At 38.2% G+C, this 16,182-nt stretch overlaps 1 protein-coding gene across 3 annotated transcripts in view; it reads left to right on the top strand.

The window, feature by feature from the left end:
- cntnap2a (contactin associated protein 2a) overlaps positions 1-16,182 on the top strand; it is a 322,102-nt gene that overhangs the window by 262,083 nt on the left and 43,837 nt on the right. For all 3 annotated transcript variants that reach the window (XM_017428430.3, XM_037973045.1, XM_037973044.1), the window contains exon 17: positions 2,568-2,695. In XM_017428430.3, the coding sequence (XP_017283919.1) occupies positions 2,568-2,695 (128 nt within the window). The remainder of the gene's footprint in view (positions 1-2,567; positions 2,696-16,182) is intronic.

Here is a 16,182-nt window from a genome sequence, read left to right as displayed (position 1 = left end):
TTTTTTCCTCAGAATTGAGTGATTCCATATTTATTTCCCTGTGTTTGGTCAATAAAAGTATTATTTACTGACTTCCACAATGTTTTTTCTTCATTTCTTTGAGTGTTCCTGAAAGCCAACAAGTTGCACTTTGGAATGACCTTATTATTGTATCATGTTTTTGATCTGAGTTTGTTTTACAGCATGAAATGTCTGAATGAGTGCTCATCCAAGACTGGTGATTCCATACTTTTTGCCAGGGGTTGTATAGTGAAACTGGAGGTGACAAATCCTGCCTTGCTTTACATAACCCGCCACCTTAAACCTTCCCCACTAGTAATGGTGATTGATGTTTTCCTGTCTTTGTTTCTGAGACAGTTTTTGTTTCTGACAGTTATTGCCTGTTTGAAGATTTAAAAAAAAATTTGCATTTGTTTTTTTTCAGACCATGCACTGCAGCACAGTAACTATCATGCAACTGCTGTTTGTTTGTAGTAAATATTAGGCTTAAAAAGGTGACCATTCAAGTGAGGATTATGTTTTTGAGGATCAGCGGAAAATACTATCATGGAAACATCAATAATTGTTTGAAAAACTCAAGAGCAGGCCTCTTCAAAAGTAGTCAAGAAAAAGACTGTCAGATGGCGGTAAACTGAGCTAATGAAACAAGAAGTATAACTTTTTTTGTAGATGTTTATGGTCACAGAAGAGGGAAAAAAACATATTTTTCTTTGCACAGCAAGTCAAGCATGTTTTCCAGCATGTAGACATACATGTTTCCTCTATAGAGATCAAGAGGAGACTAGGCCAGAACCTCAGAGGATTCACTTCAGGATACAAACAGGCTAGTCTGAGCATAGATGTCATCAGTGGAACAAGGAAACTGACATTTCCTGATATTTTCACTGCTGACTGAATCAGAAGGGTCACTGCAGAGGTGTACACCAGCATTCTCTGTTTTCTATTCAGCCAGACGGAAGAAAATTTACTGGACAACAAGATATGGTTCTGCAGCAGAAGAATCCTAAACATTTGGTCAAAATGTGCAAAGAAACAAAAACAAAAGAAAATGAACTAAAATGACATTAATTTGGCAAATCGATGAACTAATCTTATTTTTTCTGAGTGGCATTTAGACCCCATGCAGAGATGCAATAATAGGCAAAAAATAAAAATAAATGTCCAATGAAATGATATTGTGTGACTAAATGTGCATCTGAATTTAAACTCTTTAATTCCTGCAGTAGCCTTACAAACCTGAGCAACAAATACTTCCACATATGTCCACATAGTATACAGGAATGATTTCCAAATATTCCAGCCTTCGATCCACAAAGTAACTGTGGCCATGACTTGTGACAACCCTCCCACCCCACCAAAAAAAACAAGTCCAAGTGTGCAATATTTGCCAATTAGCCTTTTTAATAAAGAGTGTAATGGCAAAATAAACTGCCTCAACAATTATAATTCTATTGAAATCAATTTCTGATCTACACAAAAAATATTATATTCACAGCTTTTTTTAAAATGAAATTTGTTTTCTGGGGATCATCTTTCTCAATTTGTCTCATAACAAAGACTGCATATATTATAGAACAAGTGTCCCCACTTTTTCTCGTTGGGAATTGAAGCCAGAAGGGCCCAGTTCCATGTAGTATTTTTGGAACCGGAGTCTGCCCACTAGGAATGTAGGGCTTTAAGTCCCACCTACTCCCCTGCACACGCTCATTGTGTCATATGACCTTTCTTTTTAAGCATGAGAGGACTATTTACCACTAAACATATTAGAAAAATGAATGGTAAGAACTATGTAAAGCAACTTAAATATCTGCTGTGTTTTCTTTATTTTACAAAAGCCAATGTTTTGTTTGTTTATGAAGAGGAGGCAGGACTTTTAACTTGTACTGGATCCAGTCTACATGAAATCTGTTCCGGTTTCAACTTCCAGGTTCAGGTTGGATGTTTAGATACAGTTTATAAAATCTTTGACCCTAAACCAAACTTTTGGATCAGTTGTTCTAAACTTTAAGCTCAGAGGAAAAAGTGGAACACCAGTTTTTATAATTACAACTAGCACATTATGTGATGCAATAAACAAAACAGATGTACTGTATTTATACTATGTCATAATCCCCCTACTTCAAATTGTGCTTTTACTTGTAACATACATAAAATAGCCTTTTTTTTAATCTTGCACAGATGCTGAGGTTTTGAAAATTTATACATTGCTAACAAATGTTAAACACCAATTTTGCTACTTCAGCTTGAGCCTCATCTTTATCATTACACATTTAGAATCACTTACCAGAGTTATTTCACTTCAGAACCAACAAGATGTTAATGAAATGTAGCGTTGGCACAGTCACTAATTATTTTGGCCAGTAATCTCAAATGCAATGTTTATTTATTTAAGCTGTGTTTTATATAGGCGTTTGAATTGTACTGAGCTGAGAAAAGAAAGTGTTTTTTTTTTGTTTTTTTTTTAAATGACAGATGAACAAACTAAACACTTATCTAAACTAAACTAAACAGCCAAGAGAAGACTTGTAAGATGGATTTGAATTTATTTATTTGTCGTATTTTTCCAGGAGAGAAGACTCTGGTCTCCTGACATATAAAGAACACCTGCCGGTCAGCCAGGTTACCGTTGGTGACACAAACAGACCGGGCTCGGAGGCCAAACTCACCGTTGGACCTCTCCGTTGCCATGGCGATAGTAAGTACTGTGTCACTCATAAACATGTACTCGCTCTGCTACAGACAGGATTGAAGATTTACTCGGATAAGAACAAAACTGTACAGGTGTGTAACGGCGCACGTAAAGAGCTACACGAGAAACAAGACCCTGGAATATCAGCTGGGGGTGGATTTTTAGTCAATCTACAGAAAATGAGCTGGCAAGTGTTTTGAGAAAAGACTGATTGCTTTTTCATGCAAACATTGAATTTTTTCTGGTTCCAGCACCTCAATTCTGATGAGTTTTAAATGTGAATGGTGTCCAAAAAAAAGGGAAGTAATTTGAAGAAATCACTGTGGGGATTAGGGGAATTAGAAGAATTTCCATTATTTTCTTGCATTTGATTGATGCCAAACAAATTTAGTCAGAAATAGTTTATTTTCAAATAATCCAATAATGGAAATCTTAAAGGGCATAGAACACATTTTTACTTTAAAATTGACTAGTATATATGTGTTTTTATGTCCAAAATTAATAGATATGTTAAAATAAATAAAGTTTTAAAAATAAAATGGAAAACAAGGCAGTCAAGCACATGGGTAAATGTTGCGGAAGAGTAATGGCATTACATTGTGGACCCCAAACCCAGCATAGATGCAGAACAGAGCAGCCTTCAAAGAAGAAAGTAGTGATTAAAAAAAAGTCTCCAGCTCAAATGTGAGCTCATATAATGAAGGCTAATATGACCAAACTCCCAATAAAGCTGCTCTCACTCACATAATTTACTTCTTTTTTTGTCAGTAAACCAAAAAGTTTAAAACTCTGGCTGAAAAGCATCTCATTACGCTTAAGGTCTAATTGCTGGCACTTTCAAAGCACAACAATGTGTTGTTCAGTTGTTTTTTAAATCATTATTTTACTTAAACACAACACTATCTTACAAAACATCCAGTCACGCACATTAAAAAACTCTGTTGTTATATCAGCTAAAATCAAAAAGAAAAGTTAGGAACACCACAATGTTTCAAAGTTTGTCTCCAAAAGCTGCTCCACCCTTTTTTATGTTTAGAAATAAGTTGTATGGTAGCAGGCTGCCCGCTCTGGTCAGGCTTCAACCACGGTTGGAGCCCAGGCCAGTGGTTGGAGCAGCTGTTGGCCAAGGAAGCTGCTCTGCATCCGGCTGCTTCGTTAAGGGAGCACCTTCCATCCGCAGCTGTAACCACGAGCAGAAGTATTACAGCCAGAGACGGTGGTCAAAGCTGCAAACCACCGAGCTTCGTGTAGCCAGAAAAAAACAGTCAAGGAACGGAAATTCTTTTCCCAGCGCTGTAAATGAAGTGGCTATTCTCTGGACTAGCAGGTCAAAACAAAAATACCCTTGATTTCCTCCACATGGCTGTGAGGATTTCTCTTTTTTCTTTCCTCTTCCCTATGTGTTTGGAAGCTCTATGCTTTACACTCCTCAGGCTAAAACTGGAACTCATCCTGGTCGCTGTGTCCTCACCTGCGGCTTGGATAGTTTTCATCAGTCGGTGAGGGGAAGCTGAGCTGGATCCTTGGGGGAAATAGAAGTCCTCCATTCTCTCTTGTGTTGCTGCAATAAGTGACTACACATTGCTTCAGCTGCCTTTAAAACAGTCTTTTTTACTGTCCTCAAAACAATCTAATTTCTTTAAAAATAACTACAACTATATAGACCTGGTCTTTGGTACTTGCATACTGTCATATGTGGTCATGCAGGTTCCGATTATTATAGGCCTGCCCCAAAAAAACAAGCTCTCGGTGAGTCAGAAAAGTGTGTTTTAAAACTACTTGTCTGCTTTGAACTGCTAAAGTTCAGCTGATTTGAAAGTTGGAACACGTGAAACACATTGAGGGGTTATAAACGAAGCCAAGACTCTTTAGTTCAGAACAAGAAAAAAAGTCTTTAGAAATGTAACCCAGAGCTAAATTGCTCTGTGCTCGTTGGTATCAGTGATATCTTATAATGAACTTCAGAGAAAATGTTGCTGGGTGGAGGGGAAAACTGGTGTGAGCATTTATGGATTAGCCACAGGGGTAAAGGCGACCTTTGCATGAAGCAGGGGGGCTGCAGTTACAGTGGCCTAATTGAGAAGCAATATGTGTGTGTTAATGACCTTCTCCAAGTCGTCTGCGGTGAGGAGCTGCTTCATTTTCAAACTAATTCTCAGTTGGTTGGAGAGACTGAATAACCTTTGTGAAGTTCACATCAAAGGTTGAATGAAGGGACCATCGTCAGCCTCTGGAACAGAGCTCCTATCAGAAGTCCCACATTTTACATTGTGTTGCTTTTGACTATCAGGGGCATAAAAGGTCAGTTTTGTTACTCACTGCTGTGAAAAACAGTTAATTGCTCTCCAGCAGGGTGTTGAAACAGCTGTCTGTCATAGAAGCCTTAATATATGTATAATTTACTGAGATTTGTTTAAGAAATAGAACTTCTGTTGTGCTTTAAATTACTTTATCTCTGCTTAAATTATTTGATCAGAAAGTGTCACAATGGTGTTTTCACAATTTAACAACCATGCAATAGTAATTTACACAAGCAAGAGTTTGTGTGTAATTTGAAACTTGGAAAAAAAACACTGACTGCTTCTTTAATCCCAATGGAAATTAAAAGCCTACTAAGCAGTCAGTGTTTGCAAATGCAGCTTTCTAGCTTAGCCAAATCTCAGTCTCTTCAGAAAGTTGCAGCCAGTAGCAGAACAATACTTTAAAGCAGATAAATTATAAATAAATTCGTTCCTCTATCTATTTGCTGACAGCGTTTGGAAGCGTGTGTTGTGCAGGCGCCTACACAAAGAGCAATATGTCCTAATCTATACTCCCACTGCCCGAAAGTGATGTGCTGCATTACATTTCTACTCTAAAGTCAGGATTTCCAAGTTCCAGGTCAGAGAAATAAACTGCAACGCCTCCTAAAGTTGGAATTCTGACTTGGACAGTCAGAGATTCCTGACCGCCCCCAACCTCAAAACCTAATAGGGCTGCCTCACGCATGAAAAGTTGTGATAGCTGCAGGAAAATCTTATTTCCACTTTATCAGTGATCCAGTCGCACACATAGTACCATATCAACACTATAGGTGAACATGTTGGTGCAGTATGGGAATGCAGAGGACGTTGAGAAATTCACTGTTATTGGATTGTGTTGCTAATGGTTGTTAGCCTGGTCACTGAGCACCAACTTGCAACTGGAATACTGTTAAATTGAGTTTGAAGTCATTTCCAAATTTGAGTTCCAACTTCCAAGGTAAACCGAAAGCAACAAGAGCCCAAAAATATTTAGAGCACAGCAAAATCAGTAGAATCGAAGAAAAAAAATGACAGATCAGGCTGCTGAACTCATCTGTTAGCTCAAATCACACAATAAGATGAAATATTTCAGTTTGTATACTGGTTTTCATGAAATACTCGGCTCCGTTTGCCCTTATGTGTGTCCTGTACTCTATAGTTTACTCAGACATCCTTCATGCAGCTTTAAAAAACACTTTCTTTTATAGTTTACCGTGGATGCTCAAAAAAAAAAAATAAAAAGAACTCTGTTATTATGAGATAGCAATTAGGTATGAAAGATGAACCGCTACTATTGCACTCAAGTGTGAAAATAACACATTGTTCGTTTTCACGTTTGGGCAAAATATTCAGAGGAGCTGCTGCTTTATTTTTTCTTCTGTGAAATATTTCTGTAGCTTGGCAATAATTTTAGGTGCAGTAATTTAATTATTTGGTAATTTGTGTGTCTGAATGTTTTCAACAGTTTTCATCCAAGCATCGGTGTTCAGTCATGTGCTTGTCCTTATTTCTCATCTGAACATCAGATTTCAGATAGTAAAACATGCACATTCGCTTAATTCTTCTTGTTTCTCCTCCCTTCTGTTCTTATAATCAATATTGGTACTCTGCTCTCAGTGGGACTTTGGGTGTGCTGGAAGACACTCATAGATCTTGCAACGCTGTGATATTGATCACTTCCCAAATAACTCATGATCTGAGCTGTTCCACTTCATCTTCTGGGAGTTTTTGTGGCGTTTCGGCCACGTCCGCTTATCATAACTTGCGATCGATTCTAAAGCAACATTTAAATTTCGCATTTCTCTTTCATCTTTACGGGCTTTAACACAAAATCTTAAAAGTCCGAGGCAAGAGAGAGCCACAAGAAGTAGCTCCTATGGGTGGATATTCAGTTTCCTCAACCCCTGTTTTCTGTGTGAGCCCCAGTTGTGTCAAGCCAACTTGAAGATCACAAAGACTGATGCTTGTCAGCTCGTAACTATATGTCATCATCCTGCCTCACAAAAGAAAGCTGTGAATCTCCTCTGTCTGTTTGTGCTGATGCTCTTCAAATAACAAAGCTGCAAATGCCCGGTACTTGTTGCACTGAAATCTTTTCACTTTCTTTGCAGGCAACCTGATGCATTGTTTGCCCAATATCTCTCAGGCTTTGTTATGAAGGGTTTCTCCTGTCTCCCCTGATAGTGGCCTGGACTTAAAACTCTCCTAACTACAGTAAAAGGCAACTGTGTAATTTGATTTGAGCCAGGAAAATGCATTAAACCTTCAGAGATCCATACCAGTATGAACAGTGGTGTTTAAATAAAGAGCTTCCGACTTTGGGTTTTCTCTTACTTCTTTATTTTTCTTTCTCCTAAGGAAAAATAAGAGAGGAAGAAATGACAGTATCTGCAATTTACCATACTGCTACAAAGGTTTTGTGTAAAGTAATATCCTTTATAGAAGAAAAGCAAACATGAATCTTTAGGGCAACCCAGCATGGTTTTTAGAATAATGCCTCATAAAGGAGGCTATTGACTGCTCATTTTTCATACTTAGGGGAATAATAGAATTGAGCTATGACTCTAGAGAGGCAGTGCTGGGTTCAAAAATACAAAGAAATATAGCCTGGAATTTTATAGATATGGCTTATTCTTTTCCTTAAATTTTCACCCCTTTCCTTTCTGTCTCAATCAGTCCACGTGTTCATTCATTCAACAGACAGGAAGTGACCCGGTTCTGTCATGGGTGCTGAGCGAGACCGACCACCTGCCCCTCCTTCTCCACGGTGTCACACTGATTATGGTCCCTGCTCATTGACAACCTGGTGCCACTCTCACTAATGTCCCTTCATCACGGAGCTGCCAACATACAAACAAACCATGATGTAATGACCCGTGACATCACATCTGTTTGTGTCTTTAGGAGTCCATCATGTTGTAATGTGGCAAACACAGTTACTAATGATGGATCGTTCTGTCCCTCACATGAAGCTTTGTTCTCTTTAATCTTACTCAGTTATCCTTGTGCGATTCCTTGTCTGTGCAAAAGATAAAGAGAGTCATCCAGATTTATATTAAGTGACTAAATTAACAAAGTTTAAAATGAAGATGACTTAAATTTTTTTTTTTTTTTCTTCCAAAAGTGTTGGCCAAGACATCGGAACATAGAGCATACATTATGCACTGGCCCATTAAGGCATATTAAATGTATATTAAAAAATTTCACACGTGAATAGGCACTCCTTGTATGATTGATGCTTTTCATACTGTGCATGGAGCTCTGTCTCAATAAGAGCAATGATGATTGGCTGCCATATAATGGGTTTTCATATGCAAATGACTAATGTCTTGTGCAGTAAGGGAAAGTTTTAGTAAGGTGGACTGTGTGTGTGTATCTGTGTGTGTGTATGGTAGGGAGAAGAGGAGCACAACTTTCTGGGCTATGCATATGTGTGTCTGTGTACGTGCCTTGGCATTAATGAAGCCCATTTCCATGGCTAGTTTAACGGCAGCCTATACAGTCACAGGCAAACGAAGAGAAATTAGTCCCGTTTATTGATGTTAAAAGGGTTTGGACATTTTAATTGGTGGAAGTGAAAATAAAAGATGGCAAATGAAGCAAAGCAGCATACAGATATTTTTCCATTATGATGTCATGGACCTGCTTTGAGGCATGCTCAGCTTGGTGAATGACCACAAATCGAAGCTTACACGGGGTCATTTAGAATAGTTCAAAACTAATGAATTGCCTTGTATTCATTTGAGCCTTTGTAACTGATACCACTGCAACACTTGAATTCATCTGTTCATGTGTGCCTTTTTATCATCAGTCAACAAACGGAGTACTGTCAGGGAGAGAGTGGAAACTGGTGAAAATGCAAGATATCTATTAAGAACATATTGGCACCAATTAGGCACCGATGCTTCACAAGATTCATAGTTTAAGCTCCTGCTGAAGCCTTTCTCTCTGATGTTTGCAAGTTCCTCCTGTGCGTCTCAAATTTGTCTCAAGCTCTAGAGCTGGACGTTGACACCTCCTCTGACCGAAAACATCCAAGGCTCATGACCAGGTCTTTAAACCACACTGATGATCATTAAGTATTATTGGAAAGTGGTCAAGATCTACCAAATTTTCATTTCTACAGTGTACTCCAGTAGATTATGTCGTAAATGTGGGGGCAGCTCATGAGGTGGGGAAAAAAAACAATGTGCACAGCCTAGAGTACAATTTTACAAGCCATGCACATGACAAAAAGTCATAATTGTTCAAGTTGTTTCCACACAGCTCACTCGGATATAAGTGAGGCAGCAATGGAAAAATCTCCTATTTTCTTACAAGTTTCGGAAAAGATTGAGTCTACAAAAGCTTTTGCTTCCATGACCAACATCCTTGTTGTCTTTTAAAAGATATTTCAAAGGTTTTCTTTGGACTCTGGCTGCTATTTCACTCATTCTCTGTTTAGTCCATAGACCTGACCATGACAGCATATTGTGCAGTGCGTGCTTAAAAAATGAGGCAGAGTGGACAAGACAGCAAAATAAGTTGTTTTGGATCACTATTGCAGATGAACAGTCCCTAGACTTTAATTTTTTGTAAGAAGTAGGAAAAAATCCAGGAAAAACCTGCTAATCTGAGTCTAACTAGGCCTGCCTCATGACAGCCTAAATCCAGTTTAGGTTTCTGATTAGAGAGTTAAAATGTTTGATGTTTTGGGAAATTCGGCTTCTGATTAATAAGAAAAATAAAAAGCAATGTCATTACAAAGTCTTGCTCACTACAACTCATTATTCTTGTCGTTTTCTCATGATACCTCCTGTTTGAATCTCAAAATATCAAAAGTATTAAGTCGTCTTTAAAATTGTCATTTTTGATGAAACTTCTGCAGTGGAGTAATTGGGAATGGTGCCGATGTTTGGATCAGTGTTAAATTATTGCTTTTAAGTCTTTTACTACAGAGGTTTTGTGACTATTTTGTTCGTAATGACTTATCAAATTAACATCTACCTGAAGGTAATTCATTTGCATTTAATTGTAATAATATTTCAAATTAGCTTATGAAATTTAAAAATTAAGATAAATGCAGCATGTCACTGCAGGCATTTACAACTTGAGCTTTCATGTTTAAATCTACAGCCTAACAGTTACAGAAAAATGTTTTAATAATTCTATGTAACGTAGTTTAATCTAGTGATATTTTTGAGTAATTTAGTCTCCATTTTATGCGCATTCTGATTCATATACTCAAGCCTCCTCTCCAACTCTTGCTCTAACTCATCTTTATGCTGCTTTTCTTTCTTTCTTTCAAATTATGACTTGGGAGTCTGGATTAACAAGAGACTGTCATTCAAGATTCATGTAACTTTTGACTCTCACATTAATAACTTGTAGAGAGTTATAGTCTGTCTGTCTTTCCTGAGGCATAAAAATTCTGTTTTATAACTTTAATATCAGCACTTGATGAGAGCTATTCTGCTCTGCCGTTCACTGCTGCTAAGACTTGTTTATTGCATCAAACATGAAAAACATCAAAGCGTTCTTATTGCACTTAATATATCAAGAAGAAATAATCATAATGTGGCATGAATCAAAAACATTCTTCTGTCAGAGACAACCTTATGGTAATCTTTTAAGTGCAGTCATTAATGACTCCAGAATCCCCAGAAGCTCACATTTATATGAGCAGAGCTACGTTTATCGTTGAAAGCTTCTCACCTTTTGGCTGCAGATGAAAACGGTTTTGCACATGTCAGTCTGTGTGCATTTTGTCTGTTAGCAAAATATCTCATGGGCCTCTGAACAGATGTTAATGACACTAAATTGGATGTACATCTACATTGATTACTTCTGGAATCCATCTGATTAAAGATGTTTTTTACAGCTAGGCAACTTTAGAAACTATAAAAATAGCTATTACCCAGTCAGTTTCACAGATACTGAGCTAAAATTTGTCATGATAGTAGCTAAGGATTATCTCCTTTGAATGCAACACAAAACTCTGTATCTTTGCCTAAAACATTTTGAAGTCGACCCTGTTTGTCTGTTAGCAAGAAATCTCATGGACCACTCGAATAATTTTAATGAACCTCTCAGAAAGTAAGAAAAACATTGATTGGAACTGATTAGATTTTTAAGTCAACCTAATTTAACATGGCTGCCATAGCTAACTGATCTTAGCTAACACAAAAGATGTGCAGATATTGAGCTAAAATTTGATGTAGTGGTAGCTGAAAGTCCATCACAACACATACTCTGAGTGCTGATACATCTCAAAAAATCTCAATATTCGAGATTGGGCAAAAGCTTTAATGCTAGACCTTTATTTACAATTTAAAACAAAATTAGTTCATTGTTTTTGGCAACTATATCTATATACATATATATATATATATGTGTGTGTGTATATGTATAATTTATTGCAATATTTTTGTTTTACTCTTGTGTTCTAAAAGCATTTTTCTTGTTCTGAAAGAAAATCTCAACAATACTGTCTGATTTCAAGATTACGTGTACTTTGTTGCACTATCCAGTCTTATGTGGGGTTTTTTTTATTATAAAGTATTGGTATTCTTTTTTATTTAATGACAGATTGGGGGAAAATACAAAAAAGATAAAAGTGGGTTTTTTTCTTTCTTTTATGTCTTTTCTCTATTTATGCCGCTCTGAGCTCTGATGGTTTAGTGCTAAAAATGTATGACAAGCAACTTAATTACACAACAAGATTGATAAAGGTCTCATATGACAGACGCAAACTAATTACCCGAATATTCAAATGCTACATTTACCCTGCATATACTATACCTAGCCTATAAAATGGCAGGCCGCAGATGGCTCAATTACACAAATGGGAAGAAAAACAAGTCTCTGTGGAAATTAAAAAATGATTAAGGAAGAAGTGTTCGCTTGACGTGCCAGCCTTCAGCTCTTTGCAGAACTGCATATAAGTTCAAGTGTTTTCAACAATCATATTTGAGCCGTGCCCTCGGGGGCGCGTTGTTTAGATGAGGCTAAACTTAGATCAAAACTCTCCTCGACAACTTTAACTTGGAGTGCATGGGATGGAAGAATAAGAAGTGGAATCAAAGATTAAATAGGTGTCACAGTGTGTATGTTCTCCAACATAACTCAAGACGAGATGAATTTACAGTAACGCAGTGGGCGCAGTGTAAAGGATATGAGCTGTTGTTAGCCTTTTCTGTCCACCAGCTGTTTACATTATTTGTATTGCATTACATTATTTTACCCATCTTTGTTTGTATGTCTGAAAACGTCCACATTAATGACCTGCATCAGTGCAGACAGTCATCCTCGCCATCTGTTGCTTCTGGCATATGACCCATCTGGTCAAGCGCAGACGGATGAATCAGCCACTTAGCTTTCAGACCCAGACTCACATCATGTCATCCTCCACAGTTCACTGGGTTGGGTTTTTGTCTCTAAGTCAACAGCTGTTTTCAGTGTTTTGTGTGACACAGTGTTTCGGTTAATGAGTCGATGGATCCAAGAACACAACACATATGAAGAGCGGCTAAATATGGTCAGAAGCTGCGAAAAGGATTTTGGCTGTGTTCTTTTAGTCGTGTACATTAAAAGTTGTTTGTGCTAAAATGCTAATAAAAATCAATGACATTTCATAAGGCAAGTTTCTCAACTTCAAAATAAGAGTTTAACAACACTAGCATTCCTTGAAGGAATGCATACCGCCCACCATCTTTCAGGTTAGAGTTTTAGAAATGAGAAAGGAAAAACAACAGAGTGGTAGCAGAAGCTAACTTTTAGTGAGCCAGATTCATTTCCTGAATCAATAGCCACACGTATGTTATAATTTGCGTTATATTTTCAGTGGAGAAAGATGTGTAGCTATGGAGCTATGTGTTGCCTAATATTTATTGTATTTTTTTTTTTGGTGCACAAAGTTGTTGCCCTTTATCTCCCTCCTGCTGGGCGAGGTTGTCTCATGAAAACAGTCCAGTCTAATAACTAAATGAGAGAAATGGACGCTTCCGCACCCACCTCCACCCGAAACGAGAGTATTTTTAATTTTAACTGGGTAAAATTAAACACACAGACAGGTACACAGTGTTCTGGACTGGATTTTTCATTTTATTTGAAGTAATATTTCTGCAATAATACTTGAGATTATCGAAGGTAAATGGTGGGAAAACGTCTGTGAAGTAATTTTAAGTAAGAAATGATGGTGGCATTATTTGGAGTGGATGTTATTGAAACTTTCAGGAAGTAATCACTGGATACACGTGCATCTACAGCTGATTAAGTTTTGATGTCATCTTAAATCAAGATGTCTTCCACAGCCAACCAACCTTTCAAAACACAAGAATGACTATAACCCAGTTAATTTTGCAGACAATGAGCTAAAATTTGACGTGGCAGAAGCTGAAAGTTATTCACAACACATACTTTTAGTGTGACATTTCTTTTTTACAAGGTTTGACCAACTTAAGATGATGATAGCCTTAAATGCTGACATGAAAGTCAGTGGGCGATTCCCTGAAGGGATGCATGGCCTTTATTTGTTAATGTTTGGGAGGACTTGGCCCTGTTAGCCCACTTACACCAGCTGTCCCTGCTGGGCCACGGACAAACTGAATGGACATCAGAAATTGTCCAAGCCAAGTCCATGTTTCCATCACGCAGAGTCCAAGGGCATGAAAGAGATGATTTCATGGAAATTTCTGCTTAGAAAAACAATCTGAGACATAGTTTGTCTAAAAAAAGGTGTGCTTTTCACCAATAGTACTTTTCTAAACCACCTTCTTCTTTATTATTTGTTTCTACTCTAAGTTTACTACTCTGTAAGGGAAAATAGTTGGATTGTAGACCAGATTAAATCCTACAAGCAACAATGATGCCTGTTGTCTGAAATTGGTCTTTTCTTTTAATCAACAGAACAATATAGCTTTGGTTTCTATAAAGAATTATTAGAAATCATAATTAGCAGGCTGATATTTGTTTTTCATAGTGTTCGAAACATTTGTTTGGTAAACATTTCAATGGGAGAGTGATGAATGTGCCGCAGTGCTCGGCCAAACAGTTACATCTGCGACTCTGGCACAGGAGAAATCAGAGGTTCATCATTTGGCTTCGGCATGTATTCCTCTAACACTGATTTCTGTCCAACACTGGGTTTCTATCAGCTCACTAATTCTTTATTCTCCTTCGGTTCTCACATCATGCATCCCTTTTGAGCAGTTTTGCTCTCCTCCTCGTCTTTTTCTTCCCTCCTGTTTTCCATCTCTTCCTTGAAAAACAGGGCTCGCCTCCAATCTGCAGCGCTGTATCCAAGCGTCCTTCTCGCTTTTGAATCTTTGTCAGCCTTCTTTTTTACTCTCTTGCTTCAAGCTCCTTTGTTCTCCTTCAGTGAATACAAATAATTGTCCAAGTGCATGACACTGTTTCGTTTCAGCACTGTATTTTTGTGCCATTTTTGCAGAAATCCTTGTGTGTAAATGTATTGTTTTGTTCCACATCTCTGCTTTATATGTGGAAACCCATCATTACTATAGTGGCACATTGTATGGCAAATTGTTCCTGTTAGATGTACATGTTGCTGTCGCCAGTCATGTGATCCTGATTTTTCTTTCTTTGGGGATGAAACAAGAAAGAATACGGATCATTATTTGTTTCAGCGTCCTCTGCAGGCGCCCATGTTGGGTCCTGAATTAGCTCCGTTTAGGAATTGGCTGTGTGTGCGGAGTAGAAATAAACAATATTTCAACTTCAAACACACTTATCAAAGAGACATCATCAGTGGGATGTTGTCTGTGTGTGTCGGTGTGTGTTGGTGCGTGCTTGGCTGCTATCTGCCCTTGCCCCTGGTAAAGGGATGTGCAGCAGGAAGGAGAAAGGAGGAGCTGCTGTTGGAGGATGTTTATCTCATAGAACCAGGAGACACACAAACTCAGCTGGATACCTGCACTCCCAGGCATACAGACACACATCTGAATGCTCTCACACGCAGAAGGGAGCCCAAGCACAAACAGATCAGTGTTGAAATGCTAAGCAGATATATGCGTTTGTTGCTAAACAGAAACTTGAAGTTCTGTAAAGCATAAACACATCATTTTATTAGGAAAAAAACATCTGTTTCTTTATTTTTCAGATTTGGGAAAATGTAGTTGCTTTCTTTCTGTTTATGTTGTGTACTTTTGGGTTTAAAACTGGTAAAACCTATAGGGATATGTCAAACCTGTTTAAGCTTTTAGTTTCCACAGAGCCCCACTTCAAAAGATCTGCCTTAACATTTGCCCAGTGAAGAGATGAACATCTTTTTTTTTTAAACTCTTCTTAAACTGACAGATTTATGAACGGTTAATTTAATCATTAGCTGTAGCCAAGCCAACACGTTGGCACAGACTGTTCTTGAGCTCCCTCACACTTCTCCTCTGTGCACAGCTGTTGTCCAGGTGTGAGTCTGAAGCCAATCCTCCGAGGCATCCATGAGATCTCTCTCAGCTGATACCACAGTAGCCTTCACTGTTCTTCATCTTAACCCCCCCTCCACCTGCTCCTCTCGCCCTCCTCTCACCAGCACTCTGCACAACTTTCCTTTCCTCTTTTCCATCCAGCGTTCAATATTCGATCGTGTCGCCCAGCCATGCCTGGCTCCTCACACAGTCTCATGTTGTCTCTCCTCAGCATGCCGTCTCCTCTGCCCCAACACTTTACTCTTCATCTTCCCTGAGTGATGGGGGTAAGGCGGGGGGGAGAGAGGAGACAGCAGAGGGAGTCACTTCATCAACCACAGTCTGATAGTTCATCACCAGCTGCTTAGCGTGCTGCCACTTTGTCTTCATTAGCTGCTTCTGGTTTCCGTTCATTCTAATGTCATTAGTAAAGTTATCAGAAATCCTCGAACCTTTTGTCCGTGTCCCATTCAGGTCCTCATTCACAGAAAAGCAATTATCTGCTTTTTTTTGTGAGCTTTCTATTAAATGTTATTGAACCTGATGGAAATTGGAGGCTGTATTAAAAACCTTTCTACATTTAAAAGCTCTGCCATTCTTTAAAGGAATCCATGTGCATATTTTCTGCAATCTCATGCCATATTGCGATATTTTGCTTAATCTGTTAGCAGTCAGAGTATGTGCTATGAATCAGTGTCAGCTACTACTATGCCAAATCTTCATTCAGTATCTGTAAAATTCACTGGGTTGCAACTAGCCAGTAAAACCCATTCAGTGGTTCGTGACATATTTTGCTAATAGTACAGAC

The sequence above is a fragment of the Kryptolebias marmoratus genome, linkage group LG21 (assembly GCF_001649575.2).
Source record: "Kryptolebias marmoratus isolate JLee-2015 linkage group LG21, ASM164957v2, whole genome shotgun sequence".
NCBI classification, from domain to species: Eukaryota; Metazoa; Chordata; class Actinopteri; order Cyprinodontiformes; family Rivulidae; genus Kryptolebias; species Kryptolebias marmoratus.
This window is presented reverse-complemented; position numbering and strand designations above follow the sequence as displayed.